Below are 22334 nucleotides of genomic sequence, written 5' to 3' on the forward strand. Positions count from 1 at the left end.
CACTCATCGTAGGTCTGGTTAACTATGATACTGTACGTTGCCCAGCCTCGATAACTATAATTACCTTCCTTTGTTCTCAGCAGCAGCATCCTCAACTCACCCAAATGCTTTCACTCTTAAGCTGTCATAGAATCGAGAATTGTGTTCGGAGTTCTTTGGATATTCTTCTCACAATGTAGTTAGGGCTTGGACCTAGAATCGGAAGCAATGCTTACGGTACTATCAGAGCTATTTGTACTAGCTGAGTGGATAAACCCATTTATCTGTCCTCTTTCTACCTTTCAACGACTCAGGTTCAAACATCTAGGCGATCCAGAACACGTCCCAAGAATTGTATATGCGACAGAAGATCATGCTGTCAAGGCTACATCGCCCACCGTCTGACCCACCTTCCTAACCTAATCTCCAGAAAGATTTTACCCACGCGTCACACCGCCATACACTACGGCAAAAAATTGTTTACTGTAGAATAGTACGCTAGGGGTTTGCTATATAGGTGTAAACTAACCTTGTGTATACCTATTAATAGGTTTAAAGTAGTAGTTACTTTTATAGTAGGGGTTTAAATTAAGTATAAAAAGTAGTTTTATTTCTATTATACGCTATAATACCTAACTAAGACTAAAAGGGGTAGAGAAGATTAGCTTTACGCTATGTATATATATAATATAATAATAAGTTATAATATTTTTACTAATAGGAGGTAGTAATAATAGAGGTGGTGATAATAGAGGTGGTGATAATAGAGGTGGTGGTGATAGAGGTGGTGGAGGTAGTGGAGGTAGTGGAGGTAGTGGAGGTAGTGGTAGAGGTGGTGGTAGAGGTGGTAATAGAGGTGGTAAAGAAGATTAAAGAAAGGAGGGTAAAATACTTAAATAGTTAGTAGGAAACTGTAAAGGGCTTGGGCTTACGCCCAAGCCTAGGCCTAACACAGGATGGACAGAGTCTAACACTACTACTAAGCGAACACGCTACACACCTATAAAAAGGCGTAAAGGGATTACCTCTTCTTTAAGATACTAAATACTATTATTAACGCTTATTGTATTCTCCCTTAAGGCTAGTCTATAACAGAAACTAGTTAGTACTATATAATACTAGTAGATAAATAGAAGTAGAAATAAAAGTAGTTTACTTTTATAGAATACATAGTATAATAAACCCTACTTAGGTTTACTTCTTCTACCTAAACTACTTCTTAGTCTATTTTAGATAAATATAGCTACTGTAAACTAGTTTTGTACCGTAGTAATAAGTAGCCTAAGTAGACCATAGGGAAGTGCTAATTGTCCTCGCCACAATAGACTAATCGTCCTCGCCCTTCCTAATAGGGAAGAGCTAAGGGGTAATTAGCGAAGTACTGCGTCTTGGCGTTGTATATAATTTTCTATAATACAAGGAGATATAATACCTACCTAATTCGCTTTATAGCTATTACTAGCAGTAAAGTCACGGCTTTTGCCTACCCGCCTATCTATCTAATCGCTAAATTACCTACCTAGGAGCTAATTTTAGTATTTATAGCTAGTAGGTAATATTAACCTAACTACTAATATTAAGGCTAGGGATAGTACTACTATATAGCTAACTGCGGTAAGAGCTATAATAGGCGAGGTAATAGTTGTAGTAGAGGTAGAGATAAGGGTTGTAGTAGAGGTAGAGGTAGAGGTTAGGGCTTGTTATAGACTAGCCTTAAGGGAGAATACAATAAGCGTTAATAATAGTATTTAGTATCTTAAAGGAGAGGTAAGCCCTCTACGCCTTTTTATAGGTGTGTAGCGTGTTTACTTAGTAGTAGTGTTAGACTCTATCTATCTTTATGTTAGGCCTAGGCTTATGTATAAGCCTAAGCCCTTTACATACCCCTAACCTTCCCTATAAGCTATTATAAAATTGTCTTTAGGGGTCTAGGGGTGTACCTTTATACCCTATAATCTATATTAGGCTTTTTTACTATATATTTAGGTTTTATTATTATATCTTTATATTCCTTCCTAATTTATAATAGGCCTATATATTAAGTAGTATACGCGCGTAGCATCTATATATTTATTTTAGGACCCTACTATAAAAGTTCTAATATAGCTATCCTACCCTACTATAAACTTCCTAAAACTTACTTATTACACTATACCTTTTCCCTACTAATTAGTCTTTTCTCTACCCTTTTTCTATCTATCTAGCCTATATAGCCTCTATTATATCCTTATCTACTACTTCTAGTACTAGTAGAAGGGAACTACTATATAGTAGTTAGACCCTGCGCTAGGCCTACTAAGATAAGGTGTGTACTTCTAATATTTCCCTAACGTTTCCTACACTAACTTCTTACCTAGTACACCTCTTCCTAAACTTAGTTACTTAGCAGCTTTATTATTTCTAGTAACTTAGATAATAAGGAGTATAATAGTAGTTTTATAAAGCTACTTCCCTATAACTAGTATATTAACTAACTCTACCTCTTTAGTAGGTATAACTATTAGGAAGGTAGTAGTAAGTTCCTCTTAATTTCTATATTCTTATAACAAGTTCTAATTATATCTAGGGTAGTTATATAAGTCTTATTATTAAGGTTATAAAACCTATACTAGGTTAAAGGCTATGCTTACTAATAACCCTAATATCTACTAAGCCCTCTATAACTAGCTTTAGTTTTATTATAGTTACTAGGAGGATTACCTCTATATTATAAAGAGAGGGACCCTTAGAACTTTTATAGGAAAACCTACTAAAGGCACTTACTACTAGTTTATACTATAATTCTACTAGCTCTACTATTAGTTTAAGGATCTTATATTAAGGGCCTAAACTAATAACACTATTACTCTACTTGCTCCCTGTGCCTACTTGCGCCCCTATAATTAGTATTAGCTTAGTGCTATTATTCTATCTACTACTAGTACTCTAGTATTTCTACTTTAGTCTACTATTACGCCTTTATATAGTAGTTATAGTAATAATAATATTATATAGCTTGCTACTACTACTAGTATTACTTTCTAGCGTATTAACTAGTATATAACCAAGACTTAGGCCTAGACTAACCTTTATATTAATAAGCTTAAGAGCGCTACTAAGCGCACTACTTATAGTATTAAGACTTTTATTATTAGTATTAATTTTCCCTTATTCCCTTATATTTATTCTAATATTTATTATCTTTAGTCCTAGGGTACTATATATTAGTAGGCTATTGAAGCACTACCCTTATCCTACTACTACTACTATTTATACTTATTAACTAAGTCTTCCCCTACCTACGCTGCGCGTAAGCGTTACTACTATTACTATAAAACATAGAGGCGTTAGAACAATATAGATAATAGTCTAGGGGGGGCTAAGGGGGGGTTAGTTATAGATAGTAATAGTATAGATACTACTACCTAATTATTAGCTATATTATAAAGTTTTACTAGTAGGATACTTACCCTAGGTATTATTAGGATCAAATATAACCTATCTCTAGTACCCTCTTGCTTCTTAATTATAATAAGGTTCTAAGTTATTATTCTAGTTTTATTCTACCCTTACTTCCTAGCTTTTATACGTATTAGGCTATTATTGTACGTAATATCCCTATACTATTCCTTAAATCTATTAAGAGCCTTAGTATCCTACACTACCTCTAGCAGGTGCTATATTAGATTAATATACCCCTTCTATTTTACTAGGACTTAATACTTTCCTTTTCCTCTTATATTCTTTACGTAAAGGATCTCTTCTACTTCTTATTTATCTAGTATTGTATCTTTATTTTCTAGAGTAACTATTAGGCCTAGTTATAAGTCCTAAAGCTTCTAGCTTAGTAGTAGATTATTAGTAGCTCTCTCTAGCAGGTCTATATATATAGTCTTATATAAGTTCCCTAGTAAGTCTAATACTACTATTAGTAAACTGTTAGGGAGAGTAACCTATTTAAACGAGGAGAAGTAGGAGGAGCAAGGTTTAATAGTAGCGATCCTATAGTAGAGGATTTAGGTTTAATACAGGAATATAAGTGAAAAGATAATATTATAGAGTTAAAGTAAAGTCTCTAGAAGTTATCCTATTCTATCCTCTAATCCTTTATACCTTTATATTATTTAATCTACCTAACCTTTTAGACTAAGCATTGTTTTTCACCTATATATCCTATGCTATAGCATAAACCTCCCCCTCCTTTAAGCTTGGCCCTATTAAGCTTAGCCCTTACTCTCCTCCTCTAGGTCTGCAACCCTAGTTCCTAGCTTATTAAGCTTTAGGTAAGAGAGTAGGAGTATCTAGGGTCTCTAATCTTAAACCTAAACTTAATAAGATAGTTCTCCTCTACGCCCTTACTAGGCTTCCTGTATAGCCTAGCTCTAAGCGCCTAGATCCCTCTGCCTTCTATTCCTCCTTAATAGCTCCTAGATACTTTTTAACAGCATCTAGAGTCTCTAATTGCTTAATCTATCTATTATACCTCTACTACTCTCCTACCTTAGTAGGCTATACCCCCTTTATACTAAAGTAGGATTAGTCTAGTACCCTAGCTTCCTTATCCTTACTAAATATAAGCTTCTTATTCTTAACATAGATAGCCTAATTCTTCTTTAACTCCTTTACTATCTTAACCTAACTCTTCCTAATCTATACTCCTATCCTTTCTCTATTTAAATCTTGTGGAAATTTAGATTACTAAGGTTAGGAATGATTTAGGAGATAGATTATTAGATTATATCTACTACGATTAGACTTATATATATAGAGCTTTAGCTACCCTTACTAGAAGGTAAATAATTAGTAAACCTTCCTTACTAGAGCTCCTGCTTTTTATTAGGCACTTAGTAGTAAGCTAGTAGTTAATTAGATAGTAGGTCACATAGGGGTATTAATTAGGGTTAATTAGATTAAGATACTCTATAATCTAGTTAATATCCCTCCTATAATACACCCCCTAGGTATAGGTAGATCTTTTGTTATTATAGTTACGCTTATAGTTAGTAGGTAGTGTGGCTAATTAGAGCGTTATATATCTAAATGGTTAAATTAGCTTACCCTTTAGATACTAACTAGCGCGCCTTCCTTATTTAGCCTACGCTTATGCGCGTAGATATTATCTAGACTAAGCTCTATAACTCTATCTACCTAACTATAATTTTTACTATAGCTTAAATTATAAGATTATATAACCTTAAAGGTCTAAACTATACCTATATCCCTACTAACCTATATCTTAGTTAAAGTTAAAAACTACTACTTATACTTACTCTACCTGCGCTGCCCTTATTACCTCCTGCACTACTAAAGCTACTATTACTAAAGCTACTACTACTAAAGAAGAGCGCGCTACTACTAAGTGTAAGGCTATTATAAAGCGTGTAGTAGCTAAGTATATAGCTACTACTACTATAGTTAAGATTGCAAAGCTAAGGAAGGGTGTGTAACGACTTAGGTAGGTAGGGCATCCAAAAGGTATCCTATACGACTCAAAGGCATATAGGAGTGCGCGTCTGTACAGAAAAGGATAAGATTCCTACACCTATAGGTCTTGTACAAAAGGACAAGAAGAATATACCTATCCTAACTATAGGCGAGCTGTTCTCTATATATATTAGTAAGTCAGGCCTTTATTAGGCCTAACTTAGTATAGAATAATAGGTAGGCAATTCTACCTTATTATTATACTACCCCCTCCTATAGAGAAAGGATAGTCCCTATCCTTTAGATTAGGTTTAGATCCTTTATTAAAGAAGAGCTTTTTGCAAAATAAATCCACCTTTACCTCTACCTTTACCTTTACTTCTTGTTCCTAAAGCATAGACCCCTATCCCTAGCCTGCATATAACTAGCCCTCTACCTACTAACTTTCTTATTCCTATATCCCCTATTTTTTAATTATTTAACCTAATCTATCTAAAATCTAGTAAGTATTTAATCTATATAATTAAATAGTTGCTAATCTAAATTAGAACCTTTAGCTATGCTAGTACTAGTACTACTAGGAGTTCTCCCTATTACTTATCGCGCTCTCTATATAAGGGCAGTTAGGGCTCTAGCTAGGGGCAGGTTTAATAATTTTAATTTTAAGTTAAAGAATTCTAAGAAGTGCTAGTACTATATCTCCTAGAATAAGTATTGCAATCTAGTAAGTATCTAAGTCTAATAGGGTTCCTTTACTAATCCTAGTAGATTCCTTCTTTTATTAGCTAAGAGTACTCTGCCCTTAGGGGTGCTTTAGAAGAGTACTATAGCCTAGTAGCAAACCCTGCTAAAGGGGATAAGGATAAGGAGGCTGTAGTTACTTATTAGAAGGATATTAAGTAGTTTAAGGCTAATATTTAAGAAACTGCCTAAAACCTTGCTAAGTGCGTTACTATTACTAATACTTAGACTAAGGGTATAGAAGCTACTAAGATCCTTATAGCTACCTATTATACTGCTATATCTAATTTATATTAGCTTTAGAATAGTATTTATAAGATAGTCTTAGTAGTTAGGGGCTTAATAAGGGCTATTAATAAACTTAAAGAGGAAATAGCACTAAATTAGGAGGTAACCTTTATAGTGTAGGCTAAGATAAAGGCGCTTAATAAGAAGGCGTCTAAATTAGTTCTAGCTCCTACACCTACTCCTGCACCTGCTCCCGCACCTGCTGCACTAGTTATCTAGAAGCTAGCTAAGAAGGGTAGTCTAGGTGCTATCTTAGCTAATACAGAGTCTAAACTAGGTTCTAATAGAGAGATAGATATAGAATAAAGAGGTTTCCTAGGGGTAGTGTCCTAGGAACCTTAAAGGTTCTAGGATAGTTTTAAATAGGATATAATAATAAATAGAGACAAGAATAATAGCAATAGATAGTAGTTAATAGCCTAATATATAGCTAAATAGGATATAAATTAGTTCTAATATTAGATATAATTATTGTAAAGTAATATTAGATCCTCCTTGCCCTTTTCCTAGGCTTAAATGTATTTTAGTAAGCTGCGTAGGGGACCTAGCTAATTTAGATACTATTAGTAGAATACCTATAATTTATAGGGAGCACCTATAAAGTTAGAGGCAGGATACTAAATAGGATTAGGATTGTGTCTAACCTACTTAACCTTATATTTTAGCTTAGATTAATATAATTTGCTAGCTAGGATTTCTTCTACCTCCTATTCCTCTACACCTTATATAGGGGTACTAGGGGGTTTTAGAGCCTCTTATCTAGGTAATAGGTCTTAGGGATCTTTATATAGTATATTAGGAGAGAGAATATTATAGATCTTAGAACTAGGTAGTAATTAGAGGCAATACGCGTTTCCTACTTATTCTAATACCTTAAAGGGACCTTCCTATTATTTAGATAGTTTTTAGCTAGGTTATAAAATAGTAAGATTAGTAGTAGATAGATAAATATAGTTACTAACCTTCTAGTTAACTAGATAATAATAGCAATTAGTAGCAGAGCGTATTTAGTCTTAAGCTCTTTCTATATTTTCTTTAGCAATCTTCTAGGCGTTATATATCTAAGTAGTAAGGGATAAGGCGTCCTTATAGTTTAGTTTCTCTAGTATAGTAGATAGGGTCTTTTCTAGTTTCTAATTCTAACTTTGCTTTAGTAAGGAACTAAAGAGGAGCTAATATAGAGCTATGCTAATAGATAAATATAGAAGAGTACTTTAGGCACAGTCTATTATAGGTAGTAGGTTGCTCTAGTTATCTTAGTAATAGGATATAAAAGGCCTTAGTCTCTAATTAATATACTTGTTTATAATCTTAGTTTATCTATTAGTTTATTTATAGTAGGTAGTAGAGAGCTTAACTTTAGTGCCTATAATCTAATAGAACTTAGACTAGAAACTAGATACAAACTAAGGGCCTTAATTAGAAATAATAGTATCTAGAGTGTGTCTAAATTAGTACACCTACTAAATAAATAAGGTAGCTATACCTTAGGCGTCTATAGTTTTGTAGTAAGGGATAGTAATAGCTTGCTTTAATAGGCGATTAATAATAACTATAATCTAATTATAACTACGTTAATCCTAGGGAAAATCCTTAAAATTAATGTATAGGTGTTGTATTAGTAGACTAGGGATAGGAAGGGGGTAGAGTATGCTAGGGAGTTAGTGCTATCTTAGGTGCCCTCTCCTGCATAGGATATAGTTCTAAACGTAGCGTTTATAGGTAGTCTCTATACCTTTCTAGTAGTAATATTAGGCTAGAATCTAATAGGTTTTAGTAGCTAATAGGTAGGTAGTAGACACTTAATTATAAGCCTTATAAATTAGTCTAGTACATAGGACTAATCTAGCAGGCACGCAAAGTTAATCCTAGTAGAGAAGGAGTCTATTTTCTATCTAATAGTGCTTAGGCAACTCTAATCTTTCTATTAGGAATAAGGACCTATTTTCTTAGAGAAGAGTTTTAATAAGTTCTAGGGATCTAAGAGTTATAGGGTTCTAAACTACTATAATTAAAGCAAGGATTAGTAAGGAATACTTAGCTAGGTAGTCTTGCGCTAAGTTAGAGTTAATTTAGGGGTATAACCTATCTAGGGCGATTATTACTTATAAACAATTATCCCTTTAAGTAGTCTTAAGGTTAATTATATCCTATTCCCTTCTACTTAGGATATTAGCTTAGGCGTTGTAGGATCTAGGAGTATACTTAATTTAGAAGTTAAAGGGACTTATAACCTCTAGCTATCTAGCTTGCCTAGCACTAAGGACTTTAGTAGATATAAAGTACTCTAGTGCTCTATAGTCTGTGTATACTCTAATAAGGTGCTAAGTACTTGTTAGGTTAGCACGCTATTTCTTAAAGGCGTAGATTATTGCAAATAATTCTTTATTATAGATTTCCTAATTAAGTTTAGAACTAGTAAGGGTCTAACTAAAGAAGGATATAGGGTACTATTTCCTATTAGGATGCTCCTATAAGAGGATAGCTGTAATAACTCTATTAGAGGCGTCTGTCTCTAGTTTTAGAGGGTACTTAGGATAGAAGTAAGCTAAGCTTAGGATTACTAGTAGGGCATTCCTAAGCTAGTTAAAGGCTTGTTAGTATTCTAAGGTCTATATAAATAGGGTAGCAGGGCTCTAAAGAGTAGTTAAGGGCTTAGCTATCTTAGAGAAGTTTTCTACAAATTGCTAGTAGAATCTAGTAAATCCTAGGAAGGACTTTACTCTAGTTATTGTCTTAGGAGCAGACTAGTTTTAGAGTACTTTAACTTTATTAGGGTCTACCTCTAAGCCTTTATTAGTTAGGATATATCTAAGGTAATAGGTATAGGTTATATAGAATTCGCTTTTCTTAATATTAGCCTATAATCTAGCAGAACAAAGACACTTAAGGACTTTTTTAACATAGTCCTTATAAGTAGTAAGGTTTTTAGAGTAGATAAGGATATTATCTAGATAGGTAATATAGAAGTTATCTAAATAATCTATTAGTATATTATTTATATAGCGCTAATAGGTTATAGGTCTGTTATATAGCCTAAATAGTAGGACTTTGTATTTATAGGCACTATACCTAGTGCGGAAAGTGGTGTACTCCTCTAAGTTAGGGTCTATTTAGATCTTATTAAAGGCAGCATAAATATCTAGCTTAGTAAAGATTTTTGCTTTAGCTAGCTAGGACAATAGATTATCTATATAGGGTATTAGATACGCGTCCTTTTACGTTAAGCTGTTAAGCTTATAGTAATCCACACAGATCCTAAGGCCTCTATTTAGCTTCTTAACACACAGGATAGGAGAGGCAAATAGGCTCTAACTAGTCTTAATAAAACCTTTCTATAGGTGCTCTTATACGTATTCCTTAGTGGCCTAGAGTTCCTTAGTATTTTAATAATAGAGGGGACTCTAGTAGTTTAGAAGGGGTTCCTCTAGGACTATCTTATAGTTATAAGGCTAGTAGATTAGAAGTTTATTAGCCTTAGCCCTATTAAAGACGTCCTAATAGGAGTTATAGTTAGATAGGAGCTTCTAATCTAACAAGTAGTAGTTAAGAGTATCCTATTTAGATAGGGTTTAGATCCTACGCTTAATCTTACACAGGCTAGTAGTAAAGAATTTATTAGAAGATTTTTTTATATTAAAATAGAAAGTATTAGTAGAAATAGTAGTAATTTAGAATTTTACAGGTAGGGTAATAGTTAGCAATTAGACTAGGGTAGGTGGCGTAATAGGTTTAGTAGCAGCCCTATAAGTGGCTAGAATTTTAAGTATACTACCTATCCTATTAATTAAACTAGGACTATTTTAGTTCTAGTTCTCCTCTTAATCCTAAAGGGCGTCTCTTTACAAGATATCGTAGGTAACTAGAGTAGATAGCACTTGCTAGTAGAGTTGTACTAGAATAGGAGGTGCAGGGTTATAGGTTAGAGGATATTTCTCTAGCTAGATTAGTTAAGATTTATCTGTATTAATTAGGATTTAGAACTATTTTAGCTAGTGTTGTCTAATAATACAATCCTAAGAACCTAAGTCTACTATTATAAAGGGGCAGTTATAAACCTTTTAGCTACTAACTATTATATAAAGCTAAATATAGTAGGCAACTAGGGAGGTAATCTAATCCTAGAACCCTTTGATAGTAAGCTTATATAGTAGCTTTTAGATAGGTACCCTAAGTGTAGAAGAGATATTATAAGTAATTTTTAAATTAAGAAATAAGTAACCTTAGGCCCTAGTATCTACTAAAGCGTTTAGGTAAACACTAGATCTATTAAGGCATAGGGTTATACATGCAAGTAAATAGGAACTAATAAATAATTTAGTTAAGGAAAGGTTTAATAGGTTATATTAAGTTAGGCCTAGGAAGGAGGATTCTCCTAGGCGTTGTTGTTTCCTATCTAATAGCTATCTAAATTAGTTAATTTAGCAGTTTCTTCTTCCTTAGAATTCTTAATAACCTATTCTATATCTATAGCCTAAATCCTAGGGGGTTTAGGGTAGTTACTAGAGAAGTGCCTAGGCTTTCTATAATTATAGCAAGTTACTAGGGTTCCTGTTATAGTAGCGCTAGGAGTGGCTAGCGTAGTAGATAGGGGTTAATTATTTTAAGGGGTAGTGCCTTATTATTACAAGTAGGGTATATAAGGTTTAGCTATTAAAGGTCTATTATAGGGTTTCTAATTAGCGTCTAAATAGGACTAGTTTCTAGAGTGTTAGAAGGGGGTTAGTCCTTTTCTAGATAATAGAGTAGTCTAGGTAGGAGTAGACAAGGTAGGGTATAGGCAGCGTTCTATGTTAAAAGCAGTAAGATAATCTACTATAGTCTTGAAATTATTATGCTAATTCTATTAGAAAGCAAGGTTTAGCATCCTTAGGGAAGGTGTAATCTTTATCTAGAGGTAGTAATACTACTCTAATTAGGGTACTTCTCTTCTAATAGCAAGACTCTAGAATTATAACTTAAAAGTAGGGAACGTCTCTATATTAGTTATATATAGGTAGTTAAATATAGTCTAACTCTTAGCTATCTTATTTCTAGTAATAAAGTAAGTTTAAAGGAGGGTAATTATTTCCTTAGCTTTTTAGAATTAAAGACTTAGGGAATTAGATAGGTAACGTGGCTCTAAGTATTCTCTTGCTAGTCCTAAGTAGTATCCCTAGACTAACGCTATCTAAGCTCTAGAAGAGGGGTAGTAATTAGCGTTAATCTCTAGCCTATCCTAAATAGATGCTTACTATTATCTAAAAGTAGGATTAGCACTATTACTAAGTATAGAGATATTTAGCGTCTTTTTAGATTATCTCTTAGCTTTTATAGTATATACTATAGGGTTTAATATAGAAGCTAAAGACTAGCTAGGGCAGGTAGTACCCTATATCTCCTTATAGAGGGAGGTGTTGTATAACTAATTAGTAAGTTGCTTAACTTATTCCTCTAACCTCTCCTTTTTAGATAAGGTTAACATGTATTTATCTTTAAGGGAGGTATTGCTTTAAGATTTCCTAGGAGCACAAGGTACCTTAAGAGATAGATAGGAAGTAGGTCCTTTAAGGAGGGCGTTATTAATTAAGTCTTCCTTATCTAATTTCTTTCTATTAGTAAATAGGCTTTTAAAAGTAGCTAAACTAGATACCCTTCCTTTGCCTTTATCTAATATTTTATAGTTAATAAGAATAATAAATCTTTTCTTTTCTTTTAGGGGGTTTGGTTATAGGAGGATATTAGCTTTACCTCTAATTCCTCTAGGCTTTTAGTAGTCTCTAGGTCTCTACCTTAACGCAATCTAACGCAATTTTTCTAAAGGTAATCTAGCACCACCTATAGGTCTAGAAGTCTAAGCCTATAGGCTTTGGTTATTAGAAGTTCTAATAGCTGTTCTAACTGTAGAGTTACAGGGTTAGGTAGCTACTAGAACTAAATTAGTAGCTTAAAATAATAACAAGTGCAATATTCTTAAATACTATTACTAGCTAGGATAATATTCTTCTTATAATATAACAACTTAGGTAGGTAGGGCATCTAAAAGGTATCCTATATAACTTAAAGGCATATAGGAGTGCGCGTCTATATAGAAAAGGATAAGATTCCTACACCTATAGGTCTTGTACAAAAGGACAAGAAGAACATGCCTATCCTAACCCTAGGCGAGCTGTTCTCTATATACATTAGTGAGTTGGGCCTTTATTGGGCCTAACTTGGCATAGAACAATAGGCAGGCAATTCTGCCTTATTGTTACAGTTATCTAAATTAACACTATATCTATTTTGCAGCGTTAGTAAGGTGCAAGCTACGCATAGACTACTAGATAGTCTATATAGTATGTTTAGGTTTAAAATAAATAAAAAATAAGAAAATTAAAACCTTAACACTATAAGAAATATTATAGGATATTATAATAGTTAGTGTTATTACTATACACAAACTATATAGGGGCCTATGCGTGGCTAAGTAAGTAGGAGTAACACTAAAGTTTCCTTAATACTAGCAAAATCCTATAATAAAATCTTATAATAACTTACTAGTACTAGTACTTGTGCCTATCTAACTTGCCTATTAACGCCTCTGTTATTATCTTATTACCTAGCTCTACTTACTACTATTACTAATACTTATTACGTATATCCTGCTATAAAAAAACAGCGTCTAGATACGCGTCTTATAGTATTAACAATACTTGTTTTAAGCCACGCGCTATCTTAAAAATCTTCTATAGTTACTGCCTTATACCTAGGGTACGCGTTGCCTAGTAATACCTTGCTATACTATAGGAATTCTCTATAGGAGGATAATTATAAGTAATACTTTAGTAGTTTTAAGCCTATTTTACCCTCTATTAACTACCTAAATTAGTGTAATCTTTAGCTATAACCTAAAATTGTATAAGGTAGCTATATTTACTAGTGCTCGCCCTAGGCTAGGCGTACTCTAGGCGCTGTTTCTTCCTATTACAACGCTTGCCTTTATAGTTATAGCGCATATTAAGCCTATACTAACTACCTTACTCCTACTTAAAGTAGTTATACGCTACTTTATAGGTCCTACCCTACTTATTAATAGCCTCTATTCCCTTGTTAAAGCTTAGGTAGATAGCCTTAGGTAGTAGGGGATAGTTACGCTTAATACTTGTTAGGTCCTAGAGGTTAGTAAGATTATAGTCTCCTTTACTAACCTTACCCTATACGTCCCTATAATCCTAGTGGCAAGGGCAGTAATTATAATATTAATAGCTATAAGGCACACGTGGAATATTAGGAGTATTAGATAGAATAACTAGCTTAGAATCTAACCTAGAATCTAATATTTCTTCCTACTTAGTCTCCTTATCTTTATCCCTATCCTCTAGGGATTGTATAGCTACCTAATTAGGCTTATTAATATTAGAGTTACTACCTAACTTAGAGCTCTGCTTATTAAAAACTTTAGTATTACACGTAATACTACTAGTATAGGGCTCTATAATAACCTTATATAAAGCCTTAGAGGACACCTAAGACTTATCTAAGTTAGTTAGTAATATAGATTAAGTAAGTAACATTTCTATAAGATAAAAAGTATAACAATTAGGTATATTTTAATAGATTTTAGTTAATATAGGATATTAGGTTATAGCTATTACCTAGTTGCTATAGGTAAAAACTCTGCAACACCACGTAACCAGGTATAGATACTAATATCCACCAATACCATACACCGATACTATTAATACCGGTCGCGGGCCATCTAGCGGCATCCCCTGCAGTACTAATTTACTAGCTGCAGGATGTTAACCAATTCGGGTAAGGTAGGGCTTATGACCAGGACACTTTTCTTATTGCGACCCGGACGAATAACGTTTCCCATGACCCCATGCGCAGACTACTGGAACCCAAACACTTCCTCTGATGATACGCTTGAGGAAGTCCCACGAAGTCATCACACCTAAGAGCAATCGCTCTTTGCATGCTGGCTTACATGTTGACTACAGCAGCCCAACCATCAAAACGACTATGGGACTTGAAATTTAGCCTTTCATGGTAAAGGTATCTATCTTGCAGTACACTGGTACAGTGGGCTCACTCTAGCGAGAGATGGCAATTCCTGAACACTTTGCATTTTGTAACTAAGCTTTCTGACGTAGCTCAAACATGCCAGGTTACATGTCCTACATAGTATACTCCCCTGTTCGATTGGCTTACGGCGTACGTGGCCCTCAATCACTGTTATGATCCCTGTTGTGGCTATGTGACATGCTGATCATGGTGGGTGAATATCCAGCAACTATGAGAGCGCAACCAGCTTGATTGCAATCGAGCTCCAGAGGCTCGCTCGGCGCATTTGACTGCTCGCTTGGTTAGCAAGAGTCGGCCCTCGGCTCTCAATATGCCAACGGAAGTTAGACATCCCTCCATATGCCAACGGAAGTTAAACGTCCCACCATATGCCAACGGAAGTTGAGCATCATGGATCTCGACTACCGGGCAAGCATCCGCTGACCAGCCCGCTGACCAGCCGGCCGACTTGGATTATCTATGTGGACGAGATGTATGTATATAAGTAACTGCTCCCCACAACCTAAATCAATCAACAACGCCTTCAGTACCTCTCCAATCCATCTCAGCATCGATCATCCCGTACAGACTGCACCTCATCTACCATAGTAATTCACACAATGAGTACCGAGGGAATGCCCAGAGGGTATCGATAGGAGACCATCACTGAGAAGGATACCCAATATCTTCCTCCGTACCTTCGTGATGTCCCTGAAACTCCAGAGGAGGTCGAATGTAAGCTTGGAGGAACCTGGCCTGACTGGGTTCACGGCTCTTTTCTGAGGTACGTACATGTAGAGCTCATGATACAGTCATACACTAACCGGAGGTTCACAGAATTGGCGTTGGTCGATTCACCGTCCCAGTCTCAGACGATCCCACCAAGCCACGAGCGGTTTTCCAGCACTTGTTCGACGGTCTAGGCTTGTTGCACAAGTTCCGCATGGTCGATGGTAAGGTTTTCTACCGCAGTCGATACACTCATGATGGTGTTGTTCGACGAGCAAAGAAGCAAGGATATCTCTCTACCACTAGGTTTGGTCTCAACCCAAACACTCCTCTCATCGAGGCACAGGATCCATGTTCCGCTTTGCTCGGAGCTCAGGTAAGCAAACATGGAAGAAATGCGGAAGATGACCATAAAGCTTATATTCGTCATATAGCAAGCCATTTGGGTACCCAATGGCTATGAAGAGCCTGATGCGATGAACTGCAACGTCCAGCCACGTCGTGGTATGCACCTTCCCAAGGACAAGAACCCTTACTCAAGGGGTGGACAAGCAGAAGATCCTTTCAAGGATGAGGTATGTGATGAATGTTGACCGAGGATCTGAGGATCAAGCTAAATTCCATGGTAGATTTTGGTTCACAACGACTGGGTCCAGTTTCAAATTTGTGATGCGAAGACCCTAGAGCCCAAGAGGTTGCTCTCATACGCAGATATCAACCCAGAACTCCAAGGATACGGTAGTTGCGCCCATCCTGTCCACGACCGCAAGCGTGGGCTCACCTTCAACTGGATCATTGATTCGGCCACCGGTAAACTTAATGTCTTCTGTTTGGATGTGGCAGCCAACCCGGCCTATATGGTTTGGAAGGCTCCTCTCCCATGCAGGCCCTGCTACACCCACGCTATCGCAATGACGGACAAGTACTGCCTATTTGTTCGCAATGTATGTATCCCTAAGATAACTAGATTCAACAAGATAAACTTGGCTGACTTGAGCATAGCCTGTACACATGGACATGAGCGACGTCACGAAGTCCATCTCCGACATGTTGGTCTGTGAGCATGACTCCCCAGTCGAATTCTACCTCCTGGACAAGAAGGATGGCAGCCTGTAAGCATTTGTCACTAGGTCTTGAACCATTCCCTGTCATGAAGCTGACCAGAACAGTGTCGCCAAATACGAGACCAAGAACTTTTACTTCTTCCACATTGCCAACGGATACGACTACATTGATCCCAAGACTGGCGATGAGATGGTTCATGTTGACATCTGCAGCTACAAGGACGAGCATTACCCATATGCCGAGTATGGTCTCGCCAATATCCTCGACCCCCTAAGGCCATATCAGATCGGAAATTTGGTTCGCTACGAGATGGCCGCTGTGAATAAGGCCGATCCCAATGTCATGAGCCGCGCTACAGTAAAGGCCGCCATTCCTGGCATGGCTGCCGAGCTTCCACGTGTCTCTTGCAATATCCGACGATGAGGAGGGCCCAAATGCAGTGTGTAATGTGATCATATTGTCCTAGTCTAGGAGGATGGGAGCTATCTATGGGCAAGCACCGCCAAGAGGCTAAGCCCGTCACACGTGACCCAGGCGTTCATGACACAGCATCTGCCCCCTTCTACAAGGCGAACGTCCTTGTGAGAAAATCCTTAGATAGTAACTAGTCTAACTGCTACAATACTCTTAAAACCCTTTACTAGGCTCCCCTATAGTAGTGGCAGTAGTAGACTTATACCTATCTTGTTTATTATTATCCTTTAGGTACAAATCTATAGTAGCTTAAATAGCTATTTATAAGGTAGTAGAATGCTTAGTAGTAATAGTCTTATAGTAGACACCTATTAGGGCTTTAGAGGGATTATATAGGCTTTTTCTAATATTATATCTATAAATATTAAGGGCTTTGCATACTATAGGGTATTAAGTAAAACTATTTTATTATAATAAATTAACTTTTATAATATAATATCCTAAAGCTCCCTATTTATAGAATAAACGCTTAAGGTAGTTAAACTAGAAGCATAGGCTTGCGGTAACGTTGTATATTAGTGCTACAATTACTAGCAAGGTCTTAGCTTAGGTTCCTATAACTAGTATCTAAGGTTATTTCTAGAAGAATTCCTCTATATATCTAGTAGTGTTAAAGATTATAAACTAATAATCCTTACCTATTAAGGAGTTAATAGTAAGGACTAGGACTGCTTAAAGACGCTTAGTAAGGACAGTCTTTCCTACGCAGCGGGCTTCCTTAGTAGCTTTATTAATTATTACTAGTAGCAGGTAGTTATATATGTTATATAGGGATAATACTAACACTTATTCTACTAGTACCTCTTAGAGTTATTAAGTAAGATTATATAGAGTAATAATTGCTGTATCTATATAGTACTATAATCTAGAGGTATCTTAGACTAGTATTGCATTTATAGTATTAACTACTACTAGTGCGTTATTAATTCCCTATATCTAGGTGTTAATATAGCACGCCTCCTTCTCGCGCTTAGGGTTAAATAATCCTAGTATAGCGCTTACCTCTATTATATTATTTAATTAGAGCGCTAGCGTAAGTAATATCTAGTTAGTAAACCTAGACGTTTAACTTAATACTTAGATTAGGAAGCCTATGCTACTTAGTTAGTATAAGGTAGAAGTGCTAATCTGCAATTAAAATAGATTGTCTAGCTACAGTCTAAAAGGTTAAGGTCCTAGCTAGTGCTAGTCTCCTATAAAGACGTGTATTTCTAAGTCCTAATAGTTGCTTATAAAACTAGCTATCTTAAGGTCTCTAGCCTAGCTACTTTCTTCTAGGTAAACTATATAAGCCTGTTAGATAATCTAAAATCTATACGTGTTTATAACTAAGGTAGTGTAATACACTACTACTACTAATTATATAATAACCTACTAACCTTTATTAAAAGTAGTCTTAATACCCTTCCTAGCTTCCTTACTTAGCTAACGCGTAGTATCTATATTAGTTATTACTATTTAGATGTCTTTTAGTTTATCTGCAATAAAGTCTAACTTGTCCCCTAACTAGGTGCCTAGGACCTCTTCTAATAGGGGCATTCTATCTATTCTAGCTAGCTAACACAGGTAGTATGTAATAGAACCCTCTACCGCGTTAAAGCGTTTATCTATAATACCTGTGTATTAGTTTTAGAAGTGTTATAGGTAATAGTTAAGGACATTAACGTTAGCCTAACCTTTAGAGTCTTAGAGTTCCTAATAGAATAGAGGAAGACCTAATCTATCCTCCCTAAATCCTAGGTCTAATATAGCAGTTAGGGCTTTTAGTTTAGAAGGCTTTAAATAGTAGTAGACTACTATTTTTTTAGCTAGTCCTATATCCTTATAGTATTTAGTTATAATAGATAAAAAGGTCTTATAATTATAGTCTACTATCTTATTCTATACTAAATAGTAGGTTACCCTACCTAGCTCCTATCTATTAAGGTTACTATTATCGCACCCTATAGTTAGTAGCTTAATTATTAGATTGCTATTAACAACCATATTATTAACATTATTCTAGATTAGGATTCTAGTGTAGGATAAATGCTTTAACGTGTCTAAATCGTGCCCTAATTTGTTATTGTCTCTAAGTGTATCTATAACCTCTAACTTGCCTAGATCCTTAGCGCTGTCCTATTAAGCGATCTACTTATTATCCTTACCTGTAATTATCCTATTGTCCTATTAACCTTTAGTATTAGTATTATCCTAGATTTCCCTAGCCTTAGGGTTATCCTATATCGCCTAGTTGTCTTATCCTGCCTCCTTAGTAGCATTAGGTACTATAATAGGCTACTTAGTTATATACGCTATATACTCTAAGTCCTATTATATTTACTTATAAGAATTAACCTTTATTACAAGGGTATATCTAAGGAGCATCACAATACTAGTAAATATCTTACCTAACCTAGAGATTCCTAAGAGGATTGCTATCTTTGTACGCAATCTGTTGTCCCTCTATATCCTTACTAGGTTCTGCTAATAATCCTTTAAAACAGAGAACAGCTATTCCTAGAACTTATCTATAGCACCTAGTGCTAGGCAATTATATAAGCTTAAAGCTTAGTAGTGTTAATAGTCCTTATATAGAAGTATATTATAGAACTAGGTTAGGACCTCCTCCTTACTTCTAAATAATAGAACTAATTTACGTAGGACTATTATATTTGCAAGGTTATTTATTAGTCTCTTGTATTCCTTATCCTTACCTTATACTAAGACTATAATTAGCGTAGTGTATTAGAGCTATACCTAAGCTTAAAGCTTTTCCTATAATAAGCGTCCTATTTGCTAAATTATTAGGGATGCTTGTTGCTTTTAATCTACTAGGCTGCCACTCTCTTTATCCTAAGGGCGATAGGCAATAATATAAACCTAACCTATTCCTATAGCTAGACCTAGAGGAACTACTCTCCTATTCTATATAGCTAGGGAGACTATATCTTAGAAATTATTAAAGTCTAATTAAACGTAATTACTAGTAGTAAGCTTTAGGACAGATTTGTCTACATTTTCTTCCTTAAAATAGATATAGATACCCTAGTTAAGTCTATTATATTAGGTGTTAGGGATAGGATAGATAGTGGCAACCCCTTTATATTTATAATTCTGCATGCTAAAATATTACTTAATTAGGGTGCTAAGTCCTGCGTAGTACTAAAAAGAGTTAAACGTCTTAAACGCCTACTTTAGGGTTATAACAAATTTAGGTAGCATCTCTATCTATTTAACACCCTTATTAGTTAGGGATAGGTTAAGTAGATTCTTATATATTGTTATTAATAGGTTATATTCTATAGACTAGTTAAATTAGTTAAGGATTAACTAAATTATAGGCAAAACATTAGTCCTATAAAAGAGCACACAGATTTGCGGAGCGTGACGTATAATAATCTAAAGATTCTTGTAAGAAGTTAGTATGTCTATCTTTTTAGTAAATAAGTTAGCTATAAAAGGTAGCTTGTTAGTAGGAATATAAACTAGTGTTAGATAGTGCCCTACTATAAGTAAAGCATATAGCGCGTTAATATACCTAGGGTTAATATTAATAAAATAAGGGAAGAGTGCCTATAAGGTAGGTTTCTAGTATAGGTCTATAACATCCTAGATATAAGTAGAGCGTATATATTAATCTTGTGCGTAACTATTCTCTTTTCCTAGGGTAATAGGAAACTCTCTAGGGAGATAGGGGTTGCAGTAAGTTAGGTAAACCTTAGTCTTATAGCTTAGCTACTCCTTTAGGTAACTAGGGTCTATAAAGTTGTGTTTAACGCAGAGGCCTAGAAAAGAACACTCTATAGGGTCTTTATAGATAGTAGCTTTTACTCTAGTCTTCTTATTCTATCTAAAGTTCGCGGCCACTTCTATCTACTTAAAGATATTTAGCTTTAGAGGCGCTGCCTTGTAATAGTAGAGCTAAGTTTCCTAGTAGTAAGCCTATTTTTAAGCTTTAGACTATTCTAGCTTATTACTCTTGTCCTTACGCGCCTAGCAGGTTAGTAAGGTAACTACTATAGCATGTTTATTAGTAGACTACTAAACCTAATTAAGCTAGGCTTTAGTAACTAGGACCTCTCTAATTAAAAACACCTAACTAGATTAGAGTAGGATAGCCTTAAGCTAGTTCGTGCTTACCTGCTATTGCCTTGTAATAGCTAAGTAGTCTATAAGGCTAGGCATCTTGCCCTAGGACAGCGTACTATATTACTTAGGTATATTAGTTATAATAAAATAGACCTCTAATATAAGCTTGTTATCTAAAGGTTAGTAGAGCTCCCTATATCCCTTGTCTCTTAGGATTATTATAATTAGCTACTAGGCTATCTTATAGATCTCTATAGATTACTCTAAACAAGGTAGCTTAAAATAGGACGCGTATTCCTCTAAAGGAGACTTATAGTTAACTACGCGCAGATTATATGTAATAAATTTATCTATAGTAGCAAGGGCTTAAGGAGGGTTAATCTATATTGCTGTAACTTGCTTAGTATCTACTAAACCTTCTACTTTCTTATTAACTAAGAAAGCAATAGTAATAAGGAATTTAGGATTCTTATACTAGGAGCACTCTGCATTTCTAAAGGTAAACTCGCGATAGTAGCTATTGCCTTTTAGTTCCTTATTCTTCTTATTAAGTCCTGTGTTAACAGCGTCTTAAATAGCAACTATAGTAGAGCTATTATTAGTAGGCTTATTATTACGTTTTCCTATATTAGACTTGCTACCTTCTCCTGTGTTATAGACTATAGTAGGCCACAGCAACGTATAACTGTTAACGCGTTAGAGCTTAGTATAAGCAAGCTTAAGTAGCTACTTTTTATTAATCCTAATATTATAGCTATTTATACTTATAGTAACTAAAACGTCTTATATAAAGATTTTAGGGAAGGCAAAGAATACCCTTAAGTAGTAGTAAGGAGCTACCTATTAAGGATTTTTGTGGGGTAAGGTAATAGAGTAAAATTATAGTAGGAGCAAAATCTAGTGCAGGGGTAGGGCTTGTTATTGCTAAGCCCTGTCCTCTGCAACAAATAGCTAACGTAATAGTAACACGCTTTTTATATATTAGATAATATAGGTATAGAAAAGGATTTATATAGTAAATATGTCTCTTAAGGGGACTTATACGCATATATAGTAGCGCGAAAGATAGTTATACCTAGTATAGACTAGATTAAGCGTTTTATTAGGAGTAGCAAGTAGCAGGATAACTACTATATTACTACTCCTAAGACTCTACTATCTCTAGTATATCTTCCTATAGCTATAATTTAGCAATAAAAGAGTTGTTAGCTGTGTTGTATCCCTGCTATTAAACCTTGTAAAACTACTCCCTTTACCTCTTCCCTAGTATTTTACAAAGTTCCTTTAAGACAATATAATCTACTATAAATATTAGTACTACTACTTTTACTAATAGGCGCTAAGTGTAGCTAGTAGAGGGCAGTTCCTAAAGCTAGAGGTCCTATATAGGGGCGTCTATTAGTATAGGATCCTCTGCTATATTAGTAACTACGCTTGCTATAACTAGAGCCTATTTATACAGGTTAACAACCACAGGCTCTAGATAGATAACTAAGATAACTAGGTATATTTTTAAACGTGGTAGCAACTTAAGCTAGAAAGTGTTCTTACTAATA

At 35.1% G+C, this 22334-nt stretch overlaps 1 protein-coding gene across 1 annotated transcript; it reads left to right on the forward strand.

Moving 5' to 3' along the window:
* Positions 1–15144: 15144 nt before the first annotated feature.
* IAQ61_007058 (uncharacterized protein) lies at positions 15145–16656 on the forward strand (the record flags this gene model as incomplete). Its single annotated transcript, XM_066097420.1, has 6 exons — positions 15145–15203; positions 15277–15544; positions 15603–15743; positions 15798–16112; positions 16171–16280; positions 16338–16656. The coding sequence occupies 6 exons, from the start codon at positions 15145–15147 to the stop codon at positions 16654–16656; spliced, it is 1212 nt and encodes a 403-aa protein (XP_065952897.1).
* Positions 16657–22334: the final 5678 nt, after the last annotated feature.

Source organism: Plenodomus lingam (assembly GCF_022343315.1).
Source record: "Plenodomus lingam strain CAN1 chromosome Unknown contig_26, whole genome shotgun sequence".
In the NCBI taxonomy this organism is placed as follows: domain Eukaryota; kingdom Fungi; phylum Ascomycota; class Dothideomycetes; order Pleosporales; family Leptosphaeriaceae; genus Plenodomus; species Plenodomus lingam.